The sequence below is a fragment of the Watersipora subatra genome, chromosome 7 (genome assembly GCF_963576615.1).
Source record: "Watersipora subatra chromosome 7, tzWatSuba1.1, whole genome shotgun sequence".
Taxonomy (NCBI): Eukaryota; Metazoa; Bryozoa; class Gymnolaemata; order Cheilostomatida; family Watersiporidae; genus Watersipora; species Watersipora subatra.
The window spans coordinates 65,431,461-65,452,266 of record NC_088714.1 but is presented as its reverse complement, the minus strand read 5'-3'; the positions used below and the strand labels follow the sequence as shown (position 1 = coordinate 65,452,266).

The following is a 20,806-nucleotide window of genomic DNA, read 5'->3' as shown; positions in this document are numbered from 1 at the left end:
TTCAAACACACAGAGACAATAAGCAAACAAAGATAAATGTCCTTTGTATAAACAGGTTTCCCTATTAGAGCTGACATGTTATGATGCCAGATGTCACATTAGCATTAATATATATACATGTATATATATATATATATATATATATATATATATATATATATATATATATATATATATATATATATATATATATATATATATATAGTGTATGTCAGTGTCCGGCTTTAAATTCTAAGATGACATTGTTTCACCTTCTAACGTCATTCATAAATATATATAAAAATGAAGCTCACTAGAATTAATGTAAGTTGGAACGCCCGTCATTTAGCATTGGCATGGAAGTCTATGCATTTCCACATTTTTGGCTGATCTTATCCATATTTCTAACGCATATGCTTAGTGCCTTCCACCAGGTCACTAAAAATACATGTATTTGGTCTTACAGCAGGTTGCTGAGAACCACCTACTTGAACACCCACCTGCAGGCTATCTGATGAGAAAGGAAATAATTCCCCGCCCATCTTCAGGCTTACTGTCAGTCTTTACTAAAACTCAACTATAATCTGCTTGTAACCAACAACCACCACTCCTGGATTAGCAGCGCAGGATGTTCTACGTTGTAATATCCTTCACAAATTAGCTTCAAGTGTGAGCGGGCAACTTCTAGCAATAATGACATCTTCATTTCCACGGCTTACTCAACAGCACTTTCGCATAATCTTGCAAGACACTACCTGGTCTGTATGAATGCGCTCCTACGTTTCCTTTGGCAAGAAAATTTACCAGCTGATATTATTTTTATGTATAAAACATAATGTTTGGTAAAAATCACAAACCGTGTGTAACTGCCCTCCCGGAATTAGTAATGAAGTTCCGCACAGATGTATATAGATGTATTTGTTGTGGTATATTTACATCTTAATACCGTGACACTAAAAGTTTTTAAAACTTGATTAACATATGACATATAGCTAATAAAATATAATGTTAAGTGTTGACAAGAATTGCAAAAACTAAAGACATGAATAAACAACATTAATCTAAAAAATAAAGGCATACATATAGATAGACATACCTTTTTTACCCCTTTCCAGGAGAGAGTTAGGTGTACAATAAGTTTCTGTTCTATCTAGTTATAAAGAAGTCTACAATCTCTGAGAATATAATATGAAATGAATAAGAAAACGGTTGCTGGCAATTTATATAAAACTGGAGGAGAATCATCGTATTGTGAATAGTGACAACATAAGGGCAGCAGTGCTTTCATTTATTTCTTTTACTTTGTGGGGCAATATTAAAAACAGCTATTTTTAAAGGTAGGAGGATGCTGAAGAGTGGTGAATCTTACTAAGTAAACAATTGGAGCAGCTTGTTTTTGTCCATTTGCACATGAATCGGCAGCGATAAGGCATTGCACCTGATTGCAGACTGATTTGCACTTGTGGTTATATCATTACATTGATGGATTGGCAGCTAGCTGATAATAAACAAGTTAGCCAGAATTGACGTTATAAAATTTTACAATTATTATTAAAATCATTACACTCTCACCTAAAATTTTATAAAAATCGTTGGCAAAAGTTTTAGTTGGATTTTAGCTTTCAATTAAGGTAATCAGTTTTGACACAGGTCTAGTTAAGTATTTATGTGATTTTGCACCCTCGCGCCGGTTTCCTACTAAAATTTTAGCAGATCGTACCAGTCTATCTTTTGACTTAAAGCATTCCTTAACTTTCCCACGAGACCACTGATTTTTATGCGAGTTTTCGTCTTGTAAGGTGGTTTGTTTTGGTTGCTACTATTGTCATATCTTCGACTTGATGTGGCTCTTTTGACCAAAGCCACGCTAAGGCTATTTGTGGCGATGTTTGATTTTTGTGTGAGGAAATCACAGAAAGTAGGAAACTTGAAAATGTTTGCTTCAATTTTTGTTGCTTCTTTAGCCCATCGCCTGCCTACAGAAAGAGGCAGGCGATGGGCGATCGATTTTCATATCGATCATTAAAACAATTCAACTCGGGCAGAGTTCTCACAGCTGTTTTGCATGATTCGAGGAAGTCTGCAAGTTTCTGTAAGGATTCGCCGTCATGTTCTGTGATGGTGGGCCAACATCCCAGCTTTGATCGGTAAGCTTCAGCTAAAATATGTGGTTGCCCAAATCTTTTGTCAAGCTCCCTTTTAGCATCTTGCAAGGCTTCTTCAGTTCCTAACCGAAAATAACAGGTTACAGCATCCTTAGCCCTTCCGCTTAGGCATTGCTGTAAAAATGCTAGTTTTTGAAGAGGTGAGTGATTGCCGCCTTCGATGAGTCCTTCAAATGCTACTTTCTAGTCTAAATAGGTTAATGGATCGCCATAAAATATAGTGGGTTCAGCTGGTTTCAGTTTGATGGTGTGGATGGCTTGGGCAAGCGTAGCTGCAAAGGTTTGATGTTCAGGCATAGACGAACCCAAGATAATTGAACCTGAAATAGGGTTCTGCTTCATGGTATCTGGTGGTAGATAAATGGTTTGAGGAGAAGAGGCTTGGTTGGACCAGTCAGGCGGTAGCTTTGGTAGTGGTGTAAGAGTTTCTGTATTTTTTGCAGGTTGGGAGTGAAATTAACTTGCACTTTGATGTCAGGTTGAGTAGGAAGCGTTTCATCAAGATTTCCGAGATTGGGCTACTGCTCAGAGATATATCTTTTTACGTGCTCAATGGCTGGTGGTGCAGCAAATTGCAAACCCTATGAGTGTCCGGTGTCGGGCCTTGAGAAATAATAAATGGTGTCATGCCTTGAGAAGGTGGGTGAAAGAGAGAACTAGCGTCTTCCTCTAAAGCCTGAGAGATGACATGCTCTTGAGCTTCAGCAGCATCTAATTCAGCTTGCAACTTGCTTTGTTCAACGGCCATTGTAAGTTGCTGAACTCGTTGTTCCAGAGCTTGAGTGGTTTTTGATGCTTCCAATTTCTTTTTTAGAGCTGCATTTGCTTTAGCTTCTATTTACATCTTTTTAATTTTTGAACTTGCTTGCGAAGATCTAGAAACTGAAGACCTGGATCGGGATATTAAATGAGCGGCTCGCTGATGCGGGCGAATGAAGGTACAACTGGCCGTTTGGTAAAACAGCCACACTAGAGTTGCTCGAACAATTGGTATTAGCTTTAGCTGAAAACTGACTTATTTGTTGCAAAATTCTTTCCATCAGTTGTTCGTTATCCGCCACCACTCTATCCATTGTGCTGCGCATTTTCAAGTTTGGCTTGAGAGCGCCCCGCGCATGATTTTCCATTGCTCATACACTTGTATGACATTGGCTTTACATTCAGATAATTGTTTTTTCAAGCATTCCCAGTTGTCATAAGACAATTGTTTCTGGGAAGAAAGATCAGCAGCTAACAACCTATGAAAGCTACTGCAATTTTCAACAACATAGTCTAGTTCTTCAGTTTTACTTCTAATCTCAGTTCTTTTAGCACAATATGTTTTATTATTTGACTGAGATAGCGGGCTTGAGGATTCTACAGCTATTTTTGAAAAAGTCGGCTGGCTAAAGTCAGATCGAGAAAGTTCATTAACTGAGGCATCTGGTGCGTTGACATGCATCTCAGACATGATTAACCTAGTAATCTAACGGCACAAATTAGCAAGTTTTTAGAAACAAAAGGTAGGTAGCACAAAACCTAAGTTTAGTAGGAAACTGTGATGCTATGGCAAGCGGTTTTAATTATTTTATGAGCTCTCAGAATGCCTGTGCTGTGTTGTACATTCAAAACAGCTGAATTACACACACATACAGCCGCTACCTAAATTAGATGGCCCTAATGAGGCAAGAATGAGACGATTGAGGTGATGTTCTAATTATTGCCGGAATTTAAACACAGTGCTGCTTTATGTAGTCACTCGTTCAATACCGATGTTACAACAAGGAATGTGGGAAACCTAAAAAAACTATTTCAACTTGCAAAGTTACTTTTCAATTGAACTGATTGACAAAATTAATCTCAAATAATATAGCGTGGCAGCTATCAGAAAAATCTTTAATTTAAGCAGCGTGCAATCACTACCTAGGTGATAATCAAATAGGAAAGTTAAAATTAACACAATACAGAATTGCAACTTATCTATGCAGAAGTCTTGTCGGCTGCGTGGCTCTGGGCTGACTGGCTCGATTAGACTGTGTGTAGATAATTGTTTATTGGTGTGTAGTCTTAAAGGCTTTCTGTGCAAATGGTTGATGCCTGGTAGGTGATTTGTGCTTGTTTATTTTAGATTCGATTGTTCTTCTGTACAGGTGTGTTGATTGTTAGCTATTGCATGAGCAGAGAGTTCTAGTAGAGTTCGAGCTCTAGTAGAGAGTTTAATTGTCAGAGGAAGAGCGTCGGCTGTAGTTGTAGATGGAATCCCGTGTTCATAGAGAAAAGGTTTCACTATGAAGCTGATATTATTTTCATGTATAAAACGTAATGTTTAGTAAAGAGCACAAACCGTGCAAATAAATGTTCAGAACATACCGCGCTAAGTAAATATAACGCAAGACAACCTAAAACAGTATTTGCGACATACCAAGAGAACCAGACATGAAGTAGCAGGTACTTCAAGGTACATACAATGTACAAGCATAGCACCTTCATAAATACATTACACAATGCAAAACAGTTTCTGTAACATGTCAAGAGAAACAGACAGAGTAGCAGGTACTACACGGTATATATAGGCCTAAAAATGCCATCACAAACACACAAAACAACCTGAAACAGCATCTGTGACACGACAAAAAAACTGAACACCAAGCAATAGGTACTACGAGGTACATATGAGCATAGTGTCGTCACAAACTCCTCCGGGCCTTCCACATTCTCCAAGCTAGCAAGCGATCTTTCTTTTGGAACTTGCTATGAAATATGTTGAAATCACACAGCTGTAGCTGCTCAAGTTGGTATGCATAGATTCTTGCCAACAGAAAGCACCTGCTGGCCTCTTTCGGCAGTCGTGAAATGATGCCATTCGCTGTCTCTAAGTGACTGTGAGCTGTTGACGCTATTTCATAAACAGGCTCCGTAACTACGTCTCTTCCCCGCAGCACGTCTGTCTGAGAGACGCCATGCTTGCTTAGTACATCCTGTGGCAACAGTAGCTGATTCCTTGATGTCAAATAGGGAGTGGCTCTCAGGGCGTTCAGCAAACCCCCACAGCGACCAAGATGACTGGCTGCATGATCTGAATCTACTGTTGATTGTTGAGCAAAGGCTAAGGCTAAAAGGAGAAGAGAGGATTGAGTGTGCTCTGCATACGTCTCCAATTGAGTGAGAGTGTCCACATGGGTAAGGGTGCTAAACTCCCTGCGAGAGTTGAGCATCTGATAGAGTGAATGCTTGGTTTGTTGTGAATTGATAAGGCCTCGAGAGTGAAGAGCTGCCAGTTGCTGCACGACTGGGTGGTCATACGGCCTGCTGCCATCATAAATAGCATCAAGTGCTGCCGTCCAAAAGGCGAACCTAGTAAATAGATAATAAGATTATAAAACAAAATTACAACAATAAATTACTAGCTCAAAATGTTTGTCCCATTTGTATGAGTCATGATCCTGAATTTTGTGTGACGATCGATAATTACCAACCTGCCCGCTGAGGCTTTTCGCTCTGAGGCTAACTCCAAAACGAGGGAGAGCTCCACGTTGTATGCATGTACCACAAACAGACTTTGTCTGTAATATGACAGAGAACTATCTGGTCCTTGAATGGTGAATGATTGTCTTTCAAGAAATAAAGATATCTGAAAGGCCTGACTTGTTGAAGTTAAGACTGCTTACAACTCTGAACTGGTCAATAATATGAACATAGAAATGTAGTAATGGAACACTGATAGGTGCTCAGAAACAATTGACAATGAATTGTCAAACCATTTATTTGATTTGAGTGACTAACTGTTACTTTTTTATCTTTTTATAGCATAACTTAAAAAACATTTCTGTTCAAAATGATATTAATGCCAATAAAGTAATAAATGAACGAAGAAACTAAAAAGGAACGCAATAATAAACACGGACTGCGCTGTGAATACAGGCTATGATGAGCATAACAAAGACAACTCCAATCTATTAAAGCACCAGAGACTTATCTATTATATGCATTGATATTCTTTTTCAACAAAGTTTAAAATACCTTTTATGCAGAACACATTTTTGAATTTTACTTCAAAATAGTTCATAATTATCTACACTTAGAAGAGAGAACAACTCCCGCCTTATTCTAAAGCGCCAGCTAAAACTTTATAGATATGATGGAAGCAACAAAGTAAATGTAGGCAGTGTATCCACCGACCTAGTCAAACTTGCTAGAACCAGAATTAAATAGGTTATTAACAAAAAAGCTGAAACCAAGTAAAACAATAGAACAACTGATTGCAATTGTAGGAACGCCTTTCATGTTCCAGTATACAACCGAGCAGTCCAAGTTATCTATAATAGTAAAATATATTACTACTATTATCAGTTATCCTGTTATTAAATTGTCAAATTTTCAATATATATTAATACAACAAGATAGCAGAGATCACTGATATACAGTCAAAACAGAATTGTCTGCACACCTGAATGCCTTGGGACTGAGCAAACACATCAGGTAACTTTGATAATCATATGTTCGAACTCTATTAAGGATGTATTGGGCAGCCGTGTTCTTCCCGTTTGTCAAAACCCGCTGAGTGACACTAAACCTTCTGGCAGCTCCCACCTTCAAAATCTGCCTTTTGAAGCAATGCTGACACACACCCGTTAGCAGCATTCCTGGAGGTGTAGAAATACATGATCAGATAGGAAGGTACTTTAAACAGTGGATGACAAACCACTCTGGCAAGGCAAACTAGGATTGCAGAGATTTAGAAGGGTAAACTGATTAAATACAGTAAGCCATCTGTAACTATGTGGACAGCAGACTCATTGCCTCACATAAGACAGACCCTCTGTAACTACATGGAGCGCAGTAATATTGTTCCACACAGGGCAGACTACGTCAGTTACCACTTGTAACTAGCTACGTAAGCAACAGCGCCATTGCTACACACAGGGTAGACCGCTTGTAACTACGTAGACAACATTGTCATTGCTACACACAAGGTAGACAACTTGTAACTACGTAGACAACAGTGTCATTTCTACACACAGGGTAGACCACTTGTTAACTACGTAGACAACAGTGTCATTGCTACACACAAGGTAGACCACTTGTAACTACGTAGACAACAGTGTCATTGCTACACACAAGGTAGACCACTTGTAACTACGTAGACAACAGTGTCATTGCTACACACAAGGTAGACAACTTGTAACTACGTAGACAACAGTGTCATTGCTACACACAGGGTAGACCACTCGCAACTACGTAGACGACAGCGCCATTGCTACACACAAGGTAGACCACTCGTAACTACGTAGACAACAGCGCCATTGCTAGACACAGGGTAGACCACTTGTAAGGACGTAGACAACAGCGCCATTGCTACACACAGGGTAGACCACTTGTAACTACGTAGACGACAGCGCCATTGCTACACACAAGGTAGACCACTTGTAACTACGTAGACAACAGTGTCATTGCTACACACAAGGTAGACCACTTGTGACTACGTAGACAACAGTGCCATTGCTACACACAAGGTAGACCACTTGTGACTACGTAGACAACAGTGTCATTGCTACACACAAGGTAGACCACTTGTAACTACGTAGACGACAGCGCCATTGCTACACACAAGGTAGACCACTTGTAAGGACATAGACAACAGCGCCATTGCTACACACAGGGTAGACCACTTGTAACTACGTAGACGACAGCGCCATTGCTACACACAAGGTAGACCACTTGTAACTACGTAGACAACAGTGTCATTGCTACACACAAGGTAGACCACTTGTAACTACGTAGACAACAGTGTCATTGCTACACACAAGGTAGACCACTTGTAACTACGTAGACAACAGTGTCATTGCTACACACAAGGTAGACCACTTGTAACTACGTAGAAAACAGCGCCATTGCTGTACACAAGGTAGACCACTTGTGACTACATAGACAACAGCGCCATTGCTAGACACAAGGTAGACCACTTGTGACTACATAGACAACAGTGTCATTGCTGTACACAGGGGCATCTCAAACTATTGCAGAAGCCTGACGTACCCATCATTCTCCTCAAATAATCAATTTGTAGCTCAGCTTTAGCTCAATCTTACAAAAATCGTATGTCTTGCATATAGCTCAATTTACAATTTACTAACTGTATTTACTACTAGAGTATTACACATGATTCTGCTTGTGGCAATGAACTGCTTCACCAGCCAGTAATCTCCTAGTAACCAGCATTACTACCAGCAACTGGAAACAACCTAAGATAATAGCTGGGCTGATCCGGGCAAATACAGCTGACTGATTGCGATAGGAGTTTATTTTTTCAGTTGTTTTAATACGATAAAAGAGCAGATCACTTTATTTTATGACGAAGGGCTATTTAGATGCTTGAATAAAAAGTGCTCCGCATGCAAAAATGGCCAAAACCATGCTCATTACATCTAGAGCAGTTAATTTCTGTTGAATAGGTCTATGATATAGACCTATTAACTATATTTATATAGTTATAGGTATAGTTAACAGGTCTATAGTAAGAGATGTAAATCTTGACTGATTAGACTAGTTTAGTCATACGTGTATATGGATTTAAACAAATAAATTTGTACTAATGTTACTACTTGTTGTTTTTTTGAAGTAGTTGATTTCCTCATCAGCTATCAGGCAATGCAAATACAAACAGTAACAGACCTGCCAACCCAAGAGTGAGGCAATGCGTGAGATTTGGTTTTGGGGCAATTGATGTATCAATGATAGTATATATAAAATTGTGGAAATTGGGGCAAAAATCTCACGCATTTCCATTTTCTCTTTAGGGTGATTGCGTGAGTCTCACACCCAATGCGTGAGAGTTGGCAGGTATGAACAGTAATGCTGAGTAACAATTGCCGTTGCTGGACACAAAACTAACTTCATATAATCCATAGTAAAACTCAGTATAACATGTGAAAGCTAACTATCTACTCTTTTAAATGAAGGCCATTCACTGCAAAGTTCAAACAAAACGGGATGCTCATTCTTGGATACTAAAGTCTTGATACTCCTTAATAGAAAGTATTACAACCCCGTTACAACAGTTTTGAGATCACGTAAATATACTGCAGTACTATTGTAGTGAATTTTTGCGCTTGCCTCTCGCTAATATAGCGACTTACGGCACTTGCAATCATTACTAAGTGGGTTCTGGTTACAAGTTGTCTTATACTGAATGAGTATTAGCTCTCATGAACAACTATAATTGTTGCAAGCAAGATGACTGGTGAATGATGATTATGGCTCTTTAGTACGCAAGCTAAAGATGCACAGAGATGAATTAATTTTCAAATAATCCATGAATGTCTATATATAGTACTCCACAAATGTCCATATATAGCCTCGTCGCTTGTAGACAGTATCTGGTGCTCTGTACTCTTTGTTCTTCTGTTTCATAAGCGTATCTTCCTCGTTACTTATTCTTACCCATTCTTGTTTACAACGCTTTACATATCCTTATATACAGTGTTCTGTGATAGTCCATTGGCTTTCCATGAAATCTGGCTTGCATATTACTATGCTAATCCCAGGACAGCTGGATGCATAAGGCTATTAGAAATAGTTGAGTTTAGCAAATCCATCACATACTCCACCTCTAGATGCGGTGCCAGTTTTCAAATAATGGTTTACCAGCATTGATAAGGCAATTATGGATTTACGTAGTGTAACTTAGAATGTTCTTTTGGCCTGAGTCGAAGTGATACTTTAGGTCATCATATTGGATAAGCAGGTTCAGGTAGCGGTGTTGAATTTCATTCTTTTCTTGGATGACTTCATCAAGGCGAGATTCCAGTGTACTTTTGTAGTCATGAGGTTGCTTTGCATATTTTTTAGCATGCAGCTGATAGGCTGTTGCAGGTGCATGAGTAGCTTTGCTACTCGAATACACCCTGCTGCTACCAGCTGTGCTAGCAATCAAACGCTTACGAGAGTTACTGGTTGCTCCACAATGCTGTACCTTTCCTGTGAAAGGACTACTGTTGCCGCAAGAATTATGCCCAGCATGATTTTGTGGGTGTCTTCTGCAATGTAGGAGCCTTGACTGGTATTGTTCTTGTTTACCGCCAACCTCCTTTGCTGATGCAAATTGAAGTCGTTTTTCTGAACCGACATGCAGCTGCTCCTCCATTACTGGAACATTGAGCGTCGAGGTAGTGGCAGGCCTGTCCGCATGGTTTACCCTTGTTTTTGGTCTTTTACATGGTTTATCCAATTTGTTGTAACTGGTATAGGGCACAGGTTCAACCAATTTACTCATAATCTTAGGAGCGAACCTTTGTGGTTTCTCTTGATTAGAGCTTATGGATGGCTGTGACCTTTACTTTGGTACCGTACAACTCCTTATTAGATGTGAGTTGTCTCTACATCGGAAACAACGTTTCACTCTTGGAGATTTTCCATTGGTTTTGTTATAGCTTCGTCTCTTTTGCTCTAGAGCAGCAATTCCGGCAGACTGATCTTTTATCAGCTTGGTCTGTTTAGCCATTTCTATTGCAATTAAACGTAGTGCATCAACTAGGTTTGTCTCATTGCAGTCAGTGTAGTTTTCTGCAGTCCCGCAACTAACACTGCTCAAACTGTCTATTTGAGTAACTTTGGGAAGATCTCTTGATGGTCGCACAGGTTGACGCTCAGCTAATTCATCTTCTGCTAGATACGATATGCGATTGCTGGCAGCCTGTCTGTCCTGCAGTTCCAGCACATACTTCTGGTACATATCGTCAATGAATGTTGCCGCATCAATGTGTACTGATGTATCGGAATGCATGACCTCTTTTGGCTGTTTCTCTGCAGTATCAGCAAATGGATTAGCTGCGTCCAAGAATGGGTTACTGATAGGCAGGAATGGATTAGTAGACATTCCGGAGTCTCTGCCTTGAGCCATCTCTCTCCAGAGAGCTGTTTAACAATTACTGGGTTGTGCGTACAGCTAAACTTTCAGTAGCAACAAGATTACAGATATCCCACTGCTGCCACCAATGTAGTGAATTTTTGCGCTTGCCTCTCGCTAATATAGCGACTTACGGCACTTGCAATCACTACTAAGTGGGTTCTGGTTACAAGTTGTCTTATACTGAATGAGTATTAGTTCTCATGCACAACTGTAATTGTTGCAAGCAAGATGACTGGTGAATGATGAGTATGGCTCTTTATTATGCAAGCTAAAGATGCACAGAAATGAATTAATGTTCAAATAATCCACGAATGTCCATATATAGTCTCGTCGCTTGTAGACAGTATCTGGTGCTCTGTACTCTTTGTTCTTCTGTTTCATAAGCGTATCTTCCTCGTTACTTATTATTACCCATTCTGCTCTACAACGCTTTACATATCCTTATATACAGTGTTCTGTGATAGTCCATTGGCTTTCCATGAAAGCTGGCTTGCATATTACTATGCTATTCCCAGGACAGCTGGATGCATAAGGCTATTAGAAATAGTTGAGTTTAGCAAATCCATCACACTATGAGGATACTTTTGGCACCACTATCCAAGCAAAGTTTTGTAACATTGTATTGCTACGGAGTAACGCTACATATACACAAAACAAAAATATTACCAATCATTAGAAGTGTTGACAAAAATGAAATTATTAAAGAATAAAAATCATCAGACACTTCAGATACAAGCCACCAACAGAAATGTTGCTTTGCCAGTCGGCTTACTCTTTTTAACCTAACACCATATCTAATTTATATCATCGCAGTACTCCAAGCTACTTCAAATTACAAAAAGCTAATGAATTACAGACCAAATCGTCCGCTAGTCGCAGATTTAAGCAACATGTGGGGAAGCTGGTCAACGGGCGCAGGAACAAGCACGTGCGGCCCGTTTGGTGAAGGTCTAGTCCATTACTACAACGCACGATTTCGCCGGTAAGACTAAATAAGCACGATTTATCCACTCCCGGAAGTAAAACGTCATTAGGATTAACGGCAATGTTCGTTAATCTTCAATGTTCAATAAAAAGACAACTCCAATATTTGAGTGTACGATTCGAAGGCCTTACTGCGCTTTGCTAACTTCAGATTAAAGGTAAAGATTTTTACAATTGTAATAGAAAGCTACTTTAGCTGACCACCTCGTTAAATGTTTTACATTGCATTTACCTTCTTCTGACTAACATTAACTCTCCGCCAAAATCCCGATATATGAGCAAACCTAAAACACTAAATTCACTGAAAACTTTCTTTTAAAAATCTGCTAGCAATATCTTCAATTCATAGGTTTATGACTAATACTTGTTTTACTTGTCTTTCATTCCACCTGTCAATTGTTATATAAGTCACAACATCTTATCAATTCTTTCGCTATGACACCCTAAAAGAGTGTTATAAAAACACCCTATACAACCTTTAATCATGTCAAGAGAATAGAGGAAAATGTTTTAAGACCAAACTGTGTGTATTGTATTTGGTCAAACCCTAAATGTGCCATAACACCAGTTTGAACAACTTTGCTAAACGATGGCATAAAATAAGCAAAATAAAGAAAGTATAAACGTTAAAGGGGTTGTTTTTGTGTGCCTGTTAAACTTTCAACTGGTGCTGTAATTTTGTCGTGGATAGAAAATGATTGAGTAGTTTGTTTAGTTTGTGATTTTTACAAAAAATCAAAAAGCACAATGACACTGTAAAAAAATTACTGCTAGGGAGCACAAGCTATTTGCAATAGCTCTCAGCCACTAGTACTAGGCAAAACTTTATCATGTAACCTGCCAATGGTGCTTGTATCTCAGCCCGTTAATCTTAAATTAAACATGTAATGCAATATCTTTGCAATTTTTGTCTATCTGCTTTTAAGGTTTAAGAGCTATGCATATCAAGTACAATCAAACCATGTAAAGTGCTCAGACACAGCTTACCAAGGCATCATTAATTGTAAAACTTCAAACTTTTTGTACAGCTTTGGAATGTAAATCAATACGTTTTGAAGTTTAACGCGCATTTTCAGTTGTAAACAGTCTGTCTGTAGTTTTTTTTAAAATGAAAGATATGCATTAATTATTACAACTAACATCAATCATATACTGCAACCATGTTATTTGAAACAAGAGATGTAAACGATAACAATTAGTTGCACTAGGTTAGTGTAGAAGTTGTGCTTTCATGGTAACTGACAGTATGGAGGGATCAGGGGACTTGGCGAATAAATCGACGGCAAAGGCGAAAGGGCAGAAGTATTGACCTAGCCGGAACGCAAACGTATTTCGCTAACACGTTCATTTCGCAACCTTTGACGCTTGTGAAAAGATGAAAAAATGACAGATCGTGGGTCGCAATGGCGTGTCTCCACTGATGGATACTACTATGCTGGTAGTAACCTAAGTGGAGTGGAGTACCACCAGAAATTAAATTTGCTATTTGTTACGTCCTGTGACTCTGGCATAAAAGTGTACGATTCAACATCTTCAACGTTGCTAAAGAAATCGGATATTGGTTAGTTATATGGTCATTGTACAGAAAAAATTGGTACAATGACGATTATTAATTGTGTGATGAATGGTATATTGTTGGAGCTGTTGTTTAAACGAATAATAATTAAGTATGTGATACGTTGAATTTAATTAATTTCATTATTCCTAACGTTTTCTGTGTAATCTTCATAAAAAGCTTGCTATACAATACTAATTTATACTCCGGTTGGAAAGAGCTTTTTGTAGACAACTAGCCATGAATGCGTTTTTAGTCTGATATTATTATTTGATTTGTATTTACTACTGATTAGGTCATGAAGCTCGTGGTCGTTGTAATTACGATGTTACCATTGTTTTAACAACTAGCAAATTCATAATTCACTCAATCGAGACATAAACTTGACCATTCGTTAGTTTTCAAACCTATTTTTCTCTTTGCATGTTAATGCACATTCTATAAGATATGATTAAAGATTGAAGTCTGCAGTTTTTGTAAATGTTGTAGCTACCGAAGCACAATGTCTCACTTGCAAATACATTCAAGAGAAAGATGGCTTATTCATTAGTGATGGAGAATATATGACATTGAGAAAAGATTTGAATGGAGCATACTTGCTTGACACTGCCTTAAAACCAAAAATCAAGGATCCAAAAGTAACAGATGTCATCCAGTTGGAGCTTCCTCTCTCAGATGTATGTTCTCTGTTTGCACAATTCTTCAATTGAATCTGTTTTTTATTGCTCATGCGAAGTTTATCCCAAAATGCTGGGTATATCTTTGACATCTAATATACCCTACAGGATGAAATTATTCGTAGAGTTAAATTTCGCGAGAATTGTTTTTCAAACATATTCGCGGATGAACATATTTGCGAATAAATTAATCAATGAAAGCTGCTAGCAATAAAGTAAAACCTTCACTTGCGTATGCCACTTGTTTAGGTTTCTGTTTAGCTAAGAATTTTATGTCGATCATGCTAAGCTATAAATTTTTGGCTTCATCCAGAGATTCTCATGAATGTTCATCGATTTGGAGACCTTTGGTGAACCAACAACTTGTGGGAAGTTGAGTTTTTTCAATGTGAAGAACTGCAGGAGAATTATTTTGATGATGATGCCGTGTCAAATTCAGAATAACTTGAGACAACCTTGAATAATTTCGTAAAGAAGTGTGATGCATTGACAATGGGGTTAAGTCAAAGCCCTTGCGATGATTTAAAAAAAATTGAAACTCTGCTACGTTTACTACTTCTGCCTCGCGACTAGTTTTTAATTTGAGGCAGTAGTTATTCTTTCTTGTGTTTAAAAATAGAACTAATTATTCGCAAAATTTAATAAGTAGCGGAATCGACTGTTCGCGAAATCGCAAATTATTAAATCTATCGAATATTTTTATTCTGTAGGGTAGAAGTTGCTGGATATGTTTTCCGACACGTCGTTATATGTTATTGTGAATGTTCCAAGAAACAGCTGCAGGTTGCTTTGAATAGTCTTAGTATTTAACATCATGTCACCTTAATCAAGTAGGTTGTTTCAACCTGTTTAATACTGACTTATAGCTAGTGTATTGGTGTGTTTGCAGGCTGAGATATTACTTAAAGGGATTCAATCCCATGATATCCTTAAAGTGGATAAAATGGATGAAGTAGTTGAAAAAATCAAACAAGCAGTGGAAGCATCGAGACCTGAGGAGGACAATCAGAAAAAAGCTAAAGTAAGATACTTATTTGTAATTGTAAATCTCTGTCGGTCTCATGCCATTATTCTTATCGATAATTCTAAGGGGTTCGGTGCAATTGGTCTAACTTACACCAATTGGACTTATACAGATTGGTCTAACACCAATTGGTCTAAAGTCCAATTGGTTTAATAGACCAATTCGTCCAAAGACATTCAGTATAAATCTGGTTTGCCCAATGTACAATTTCGATCATTCTAAAATTGATGTAAAGACTATGATAGAAAAGACTTGCATTCAGTACACTCGAGTTAAAATGGCGGAAATTTTATTAGATTAAATGTAAATCCAGGCAATTTTTGGGTACAGAAAAGCTTTCAAAATACAAAATTCAACTCCATTGTTTTATTTTTAGAAATTAACTAAAAAATTTCAACATGTACAGAGCCTACTAATATCTCTAACCGTCGATGCCATGCTTCGAAGTTTTTCTAACGATAACATGAAAAATAGGGTTAGCTGGAATAAAGAAATTCATCACGGTAATTAGACAAATCTGTATATTTGGGCTGATCGTCATTTGACCAATAATGCAGTTGGACCAATCATACTATTAGATGAGTTTATGTTAGACCAGTCGACATTAGACCAGTCGTCATTACACTAATCGTCATCAGACTAATCGTCATCAGACTAATCGTCATCAGACTAATCGTCATCAGACTAATCGTCATCAGACTAATCGTCATCAAACTAATCGTCATTAAACTAATCGTCATTAGACCAATCGTCATTGGACCAATCGTCATTGGACCAATCGTCATTGGACCAATCGTCATTGGACCAATCGTCATTAGACCAATCTTTATTAGACCAATCGTTATTAGACTAGTCGTCTTTCTAAACCTAGACTGTTAGTACTTTGCTATCTATGAAAATCATGCCTGCTTCTGATGCTTTTCTACTGTGATTATGACTCTTATTTATTTGTCTTGTGTTTTAGTGGGCTACGATAACCCTGGAACACTCACAGAATGTCTTTCTATACGTCTTTCAACATATCATGATGCAGCTGAAGACGAAAGGAGACAACTCTACTGCTCTACCTATAGCAGCTGCCATGACTGAACGTAGCGGATATTATGCTCCAGAGTTTCATATAGATACACCGGTGCCACTAGACAGGGCTCTCATGTATAGCGAGGCTGCGCGTCTCGCCACCTTTGAAAGCTGGCCACACATGGGATACCAGTAAGTGCTGTATTTTACATGGGATACCAGTAAGTGCTGTACTTTACATGCGATACCAGTAAGTGCTGTATTTTACATGGGATACCAGTAAGTGTTGTATTTTACATGGGATACCAGTAAGTACTGTACCTTACATGGGATACCAGTAAGTACTGTACCTTACATGGGATACCAGTAAGTACTGTACCTTACATGGGATATCAGTAAGTACTGTATCTTACATGGGGTATCAGTAAGTACTGTACCTTACATGGGATACCAGTAAGTACTGTACCTTACATGGGATATCAGTAAGTACTGTACCTTACATGGGATATCAGTAAGTACTGTATCTTACATGGAATGTCAGTAAGTATTGTACTTTACATGGGATACATGCTCTTTTTGCTTATACATTGTGCAAAATTATCATTGAGTTTCATGTTGAATTTGGTGTCATGATTTTAGGTTTCACAAACAAAAGAAAAAGTGCTTATGCTCTTTCAAATTTAATTGCATATCAGTAGTCCAATAGTTAAGCAATTAGGGGATTTCACTTTTCCATTTTCCTCGGAGCGTTTGATTTCATGTTGTAAGAGTCGAACTAATAGCAGGACTGGCTACTGCAGCATCTCTTACCACCTCAAACTCATCTGATTTCCTATTCTGAGCATTATATTTGCAAGGTCTTACCTTGTACCAACACAAGTCTATCCACCATTACTAGTAGTTGGTACTAGTAGCCTGTACTGCTAGGAAGGACTGATTCACAGCAAGTTTGCTGATTAAATAAACAAGTCATTTAATCCATGTAGAATCTTGACGAGTATTGCAAGTTGGATAATGGGAAAGCATGTACTACATGTAGCCAATATGTCTTTGGACACTTACTACATATAGTCAATGTGTCTTTGGACACTTACTACATTAGCCAATGTGTCTTTTTACACTCACTTCATATAGCCAATGTGTCTTTGGACACTTACTACATATAGCCAATGTGTCTTTGGACACTTACTACATGTAGCCAATGTGTCTTTGGACACTTACTACATTAGCCAATGTGTCTTTGGACACTTACTACATTAGCCAATGTGTCTTTGGACATTTACTACATTAGCCAATGTGTCTTTGGACACTTACTACATTAGCCAATGTGTCTTTGGACATTTACTACATATAGCCAATATGTCTTTGGACACTTACTACATATAGTCAATGTGTCTTTGGACACTTACTACATTAGCCAATGTGTCTTTTTACACTCACTTCATATAGCCAATGTGTCTTTGGACACTTACTACATATAGCCAATGTGTCTTTGGACACTTACTACATGTAGCCAATGTGTCTTTGGACACTTACTACATTAGCCAATGTGTCTTTGGACACTTACTACATTAGCCAATGTGTCTTTGGACATTTACTACATTAGCCAATGTGTCTTTGGACACTTACTACATTAGCCAATGTGTCTTTGGACATTTACTACATTAGCCAATGTGTCTTTGGACACTTACTACATTAGCCAATGTGTCTTTGGGCACTTACTACATATAGCCAATGTGTCTTTGGGCACTTACTACATATAGTCAATGTGTCTTTGGACATTTACTACATTAGCCAATGTGTCTTTGGACACTTACTACATTAGCCAATGTGTCTTTGGACATTTACTACATATAGCCAATATGTCTTTGGACACTTACTACATATAGTCAATGTGTCTTTGGACACTTACTACATTAGCCAATGTGTCTTTTTACACTCACTTCATATAGCCAATGTGTCTTTGGACACTTACTACATATAGCCAATGTGTCTTTGGACACTTACTACATTAGCCAATGTGTCTTTGGACACTTACTACATTAGCCAATGTGTCTTTGGACATTTACTACATTAGCCAATGTGTCTTTGGACACTTACTACATTAGCCAATGTGTCTTTGGACATTTACTACATATAGCCAATGTGTCTTTGGGCACTTACTACATATAGCCAATGTGTCTTTGGACACTTACTACATTAGCCAATGTGTCTTTGGACATTTACTACATATAGCCAATATGTCTTTGGACACTTACTACATATAGTCAATGTGTCTTTGGACACTTACTACATTAGCCAATGTGTCTTTTTACACTCACTTCATATAGCCAATGTGTCTTTGGACATTTACTACATATAGCCAATATGTCTTTGGACACTTACTACATATAGTCAATGTGTCTTTGGACACTTACTACATTAGCCAATGTGTCTTTTTACACTCACTTCATATAGCCAATGTGTCTTTGGACACTTACTACATTAGCCAATGTGTCTTTGGGCACTTACTACATATAGTCAATGTGTCTTTGGACATTTACTACATTAGCCAATGTGTCTTTGGACACTTACTACATTAGCCAATGTGTCTTTGGACATTTACTACATTAGCCAATGTGTCTTTGGACATTTACTACATTAGCCAATGTGTCTTTGGACACTTACTACATATAGCCAATGTGTCTTTGGACACTTACTACATTAGCCAATGTGTCTTTGGGCACTTACTACATATAGCCAATGTGTCTTTGGACACTTACTACATTAGCCAATGTGTCTTTGGACACTTACTACATTAGCCAATGTGTCTTTGGACACTTACTACATTAGCCAATGTGTCTTTGGACACTTACTACATTAGCCAATGTGTCTTTGGACATTTACTACATTAGCCAATGTGTCTTTGGACACTTACTACATGTAGCCAATGTGTCTTTGGACATTTACTACATTAGCCAATGTGTCTTTGGACACTTACTACATGTAGCCAATGTGTCTTTGGACACTTACTACATTAGCCAATGTGTCTTTGGACACTTACTACATTAGTCAATGTGTCTTTGGACACTTACTACATTAGCCAATGTGTCTTTGGACACTTACTACATGTAGCCAATGTGTCTTTGGGCACTTACTACATGTAGCCAATGTGTCTTTGGACATTTACTGCATTAGCCAATGTGTCTTTGGACACTTACTACATTAGCCAATGTGTCTTTGGGCACTTACTACATAGTCAATGTGTCTTTGGACACTTACTTCATATAGCCAATGTGTCTTTGGACACTTACTACATATAGCCAATGTGTCTTTGGGCACTTACTACATGTAGCCAATGTGTCTTTGGACATTTACTACATCAGCCAATGTGTCTTTGGACACTTACTACATATAGTCAATGTGTCTTTGGACATTTACTACATTAGCCAATGTGTCTTTGGACACTTACTACATATAGCCAATGTGTCTTTGGGCACTTACTACATGTAGCCAATGTGTATCTGGACATTTACTACATCAGCCAATGTGTCTTTGGACACTTACTACATTAGCCAATGTGTCTTTGGACATTTACTACATTAGCCAATGTGTCTTTGGACACTTACTACATATAGCCAATGTGTCTTTGGACACTTACTACATGTAGCCAATGTGTCTTTGGACACTTACTACATATAGCCAATGTGTCTTTGGACACTTACTACATTAGCCAATGTGTCTTTGGACATTTACTACATTAGCCAATGTGTCTTTGGACACTTACTACATGTAACCAATGTGTTGGTGTACATTTACTACATTTGCCAATGTTGCTGTATCAACTTACCATTCAACATAAAGCTGAAATGAGAAGTGGAAAACTTGTTCGTGTTTTAAGGTTTTATATCTAGTAAAGGGAGGTGGTGGGCTTTCATGTAAGTGTCACTAGATTTCAGATGAGTAATGGGAAGTGGTGGGCTTTCATGGTAGTGTTACTGGATTTCAGATAAGTTTGAAAACTAGAACCACTTAACTTGAACCGCGTAACATGTGATTTGATGGAGAATTTCACTCTCTGAAACTCGTTTTTACATGTTCTTAGTTATTGGCTTTACTATGGTTGTTGTTATTTATGCAAACATGCATCGCACCACGTTGTCTGCTTCGAGTATTCAAGTAAATTTAGTTCTTTCCTCTCTTGCTGTTGTTCTTTTCAATGCGGAAGAGAGTGTGCGAGGTGATAGCCAATGAAAAGCATGATCAAAGTTGAAAATATAGCTACAAGCAGGCTGAAAAAGATGTTTCCGAAAAAAATTTGATCTTTTCAATTTAAATTAATTTTTTTGTTTATGATTTTTTGATAAATTGGATTTTTTATGACAAATTCCAGTGTTTTAAACCTAAATTTATTTTTTGAATTTTTTATAATTTTTTGATACATGTGATTTTTTCACTCATTTTTGCTCACGTAAATTGTCTGGGTATTGCATTACAAATCAAATTGCTGGTGAACCTAATTTTCAGTGTTAATGA

General features: G+C 38.0%; 2 protein-coding genes and 1 pseudogene across 2 annotated transcripts in view; 1 reads left to right on the top strand and 2 right to left on the bottom strand.

Moving 5' to 3' along the window:
- Positions 1 to 888: 888 nt before the first annotated feature.
- Positions 889 to 2,486, bottom strand: LOC137401007 (uncharacterized; annotated as a pseudogene).
- Positions 2,487 to 3,565: 1,079 nt separating this feature from the next.
- Positions 3,566 to 6,777, bottom strand: LOC137399634 (NADH dehydrogenase (ubiquinone) complex I, assembly factor 6-like). The gene is made up of 3 exons (XM_068085815.1): positions 6,571 to 6,777; positions 5,600 to 5,686; positions 3,566 to 5,477 (listed from the first exon to the last, which is right to left on the bottom strand). Exons 1-3 carry the CDS (start codon positions 6,762 to 6,764, stop codon positions 4,811 to 4,813), a joined length of 948 nt encoding a protein of 315 aa, XP_067941916.1. The 5' UTR covers positions 6,765 to 6,777; the 3' UTR covers positions 3,566 to 4,810.
- Positions 6,778 to 13,398: 6,621 nt separating this feature from the next.
- LOC137401006 (baculoviral IAP repeat-containing protein 6-like) overlaps positions 13,399 to 20,806 on the top strand; it is a 96,694-nt gene continuing 89,286 nt past the window's right edge. The window contains 4 exon segments of the mRNA XM_068087347.1: positions 13,399 to 13,576; positions 14,042 to 14,247; positions 15,137 to 15,268; positions 16,236 to 16,483. Coding sequence (XP_067943448.1) covers positions 13,399 to 13,576; positions 14,042 to 14,247; positions 15,137 to 15,268; positions 16,236 to 16,483 — 764 coding nt within the window.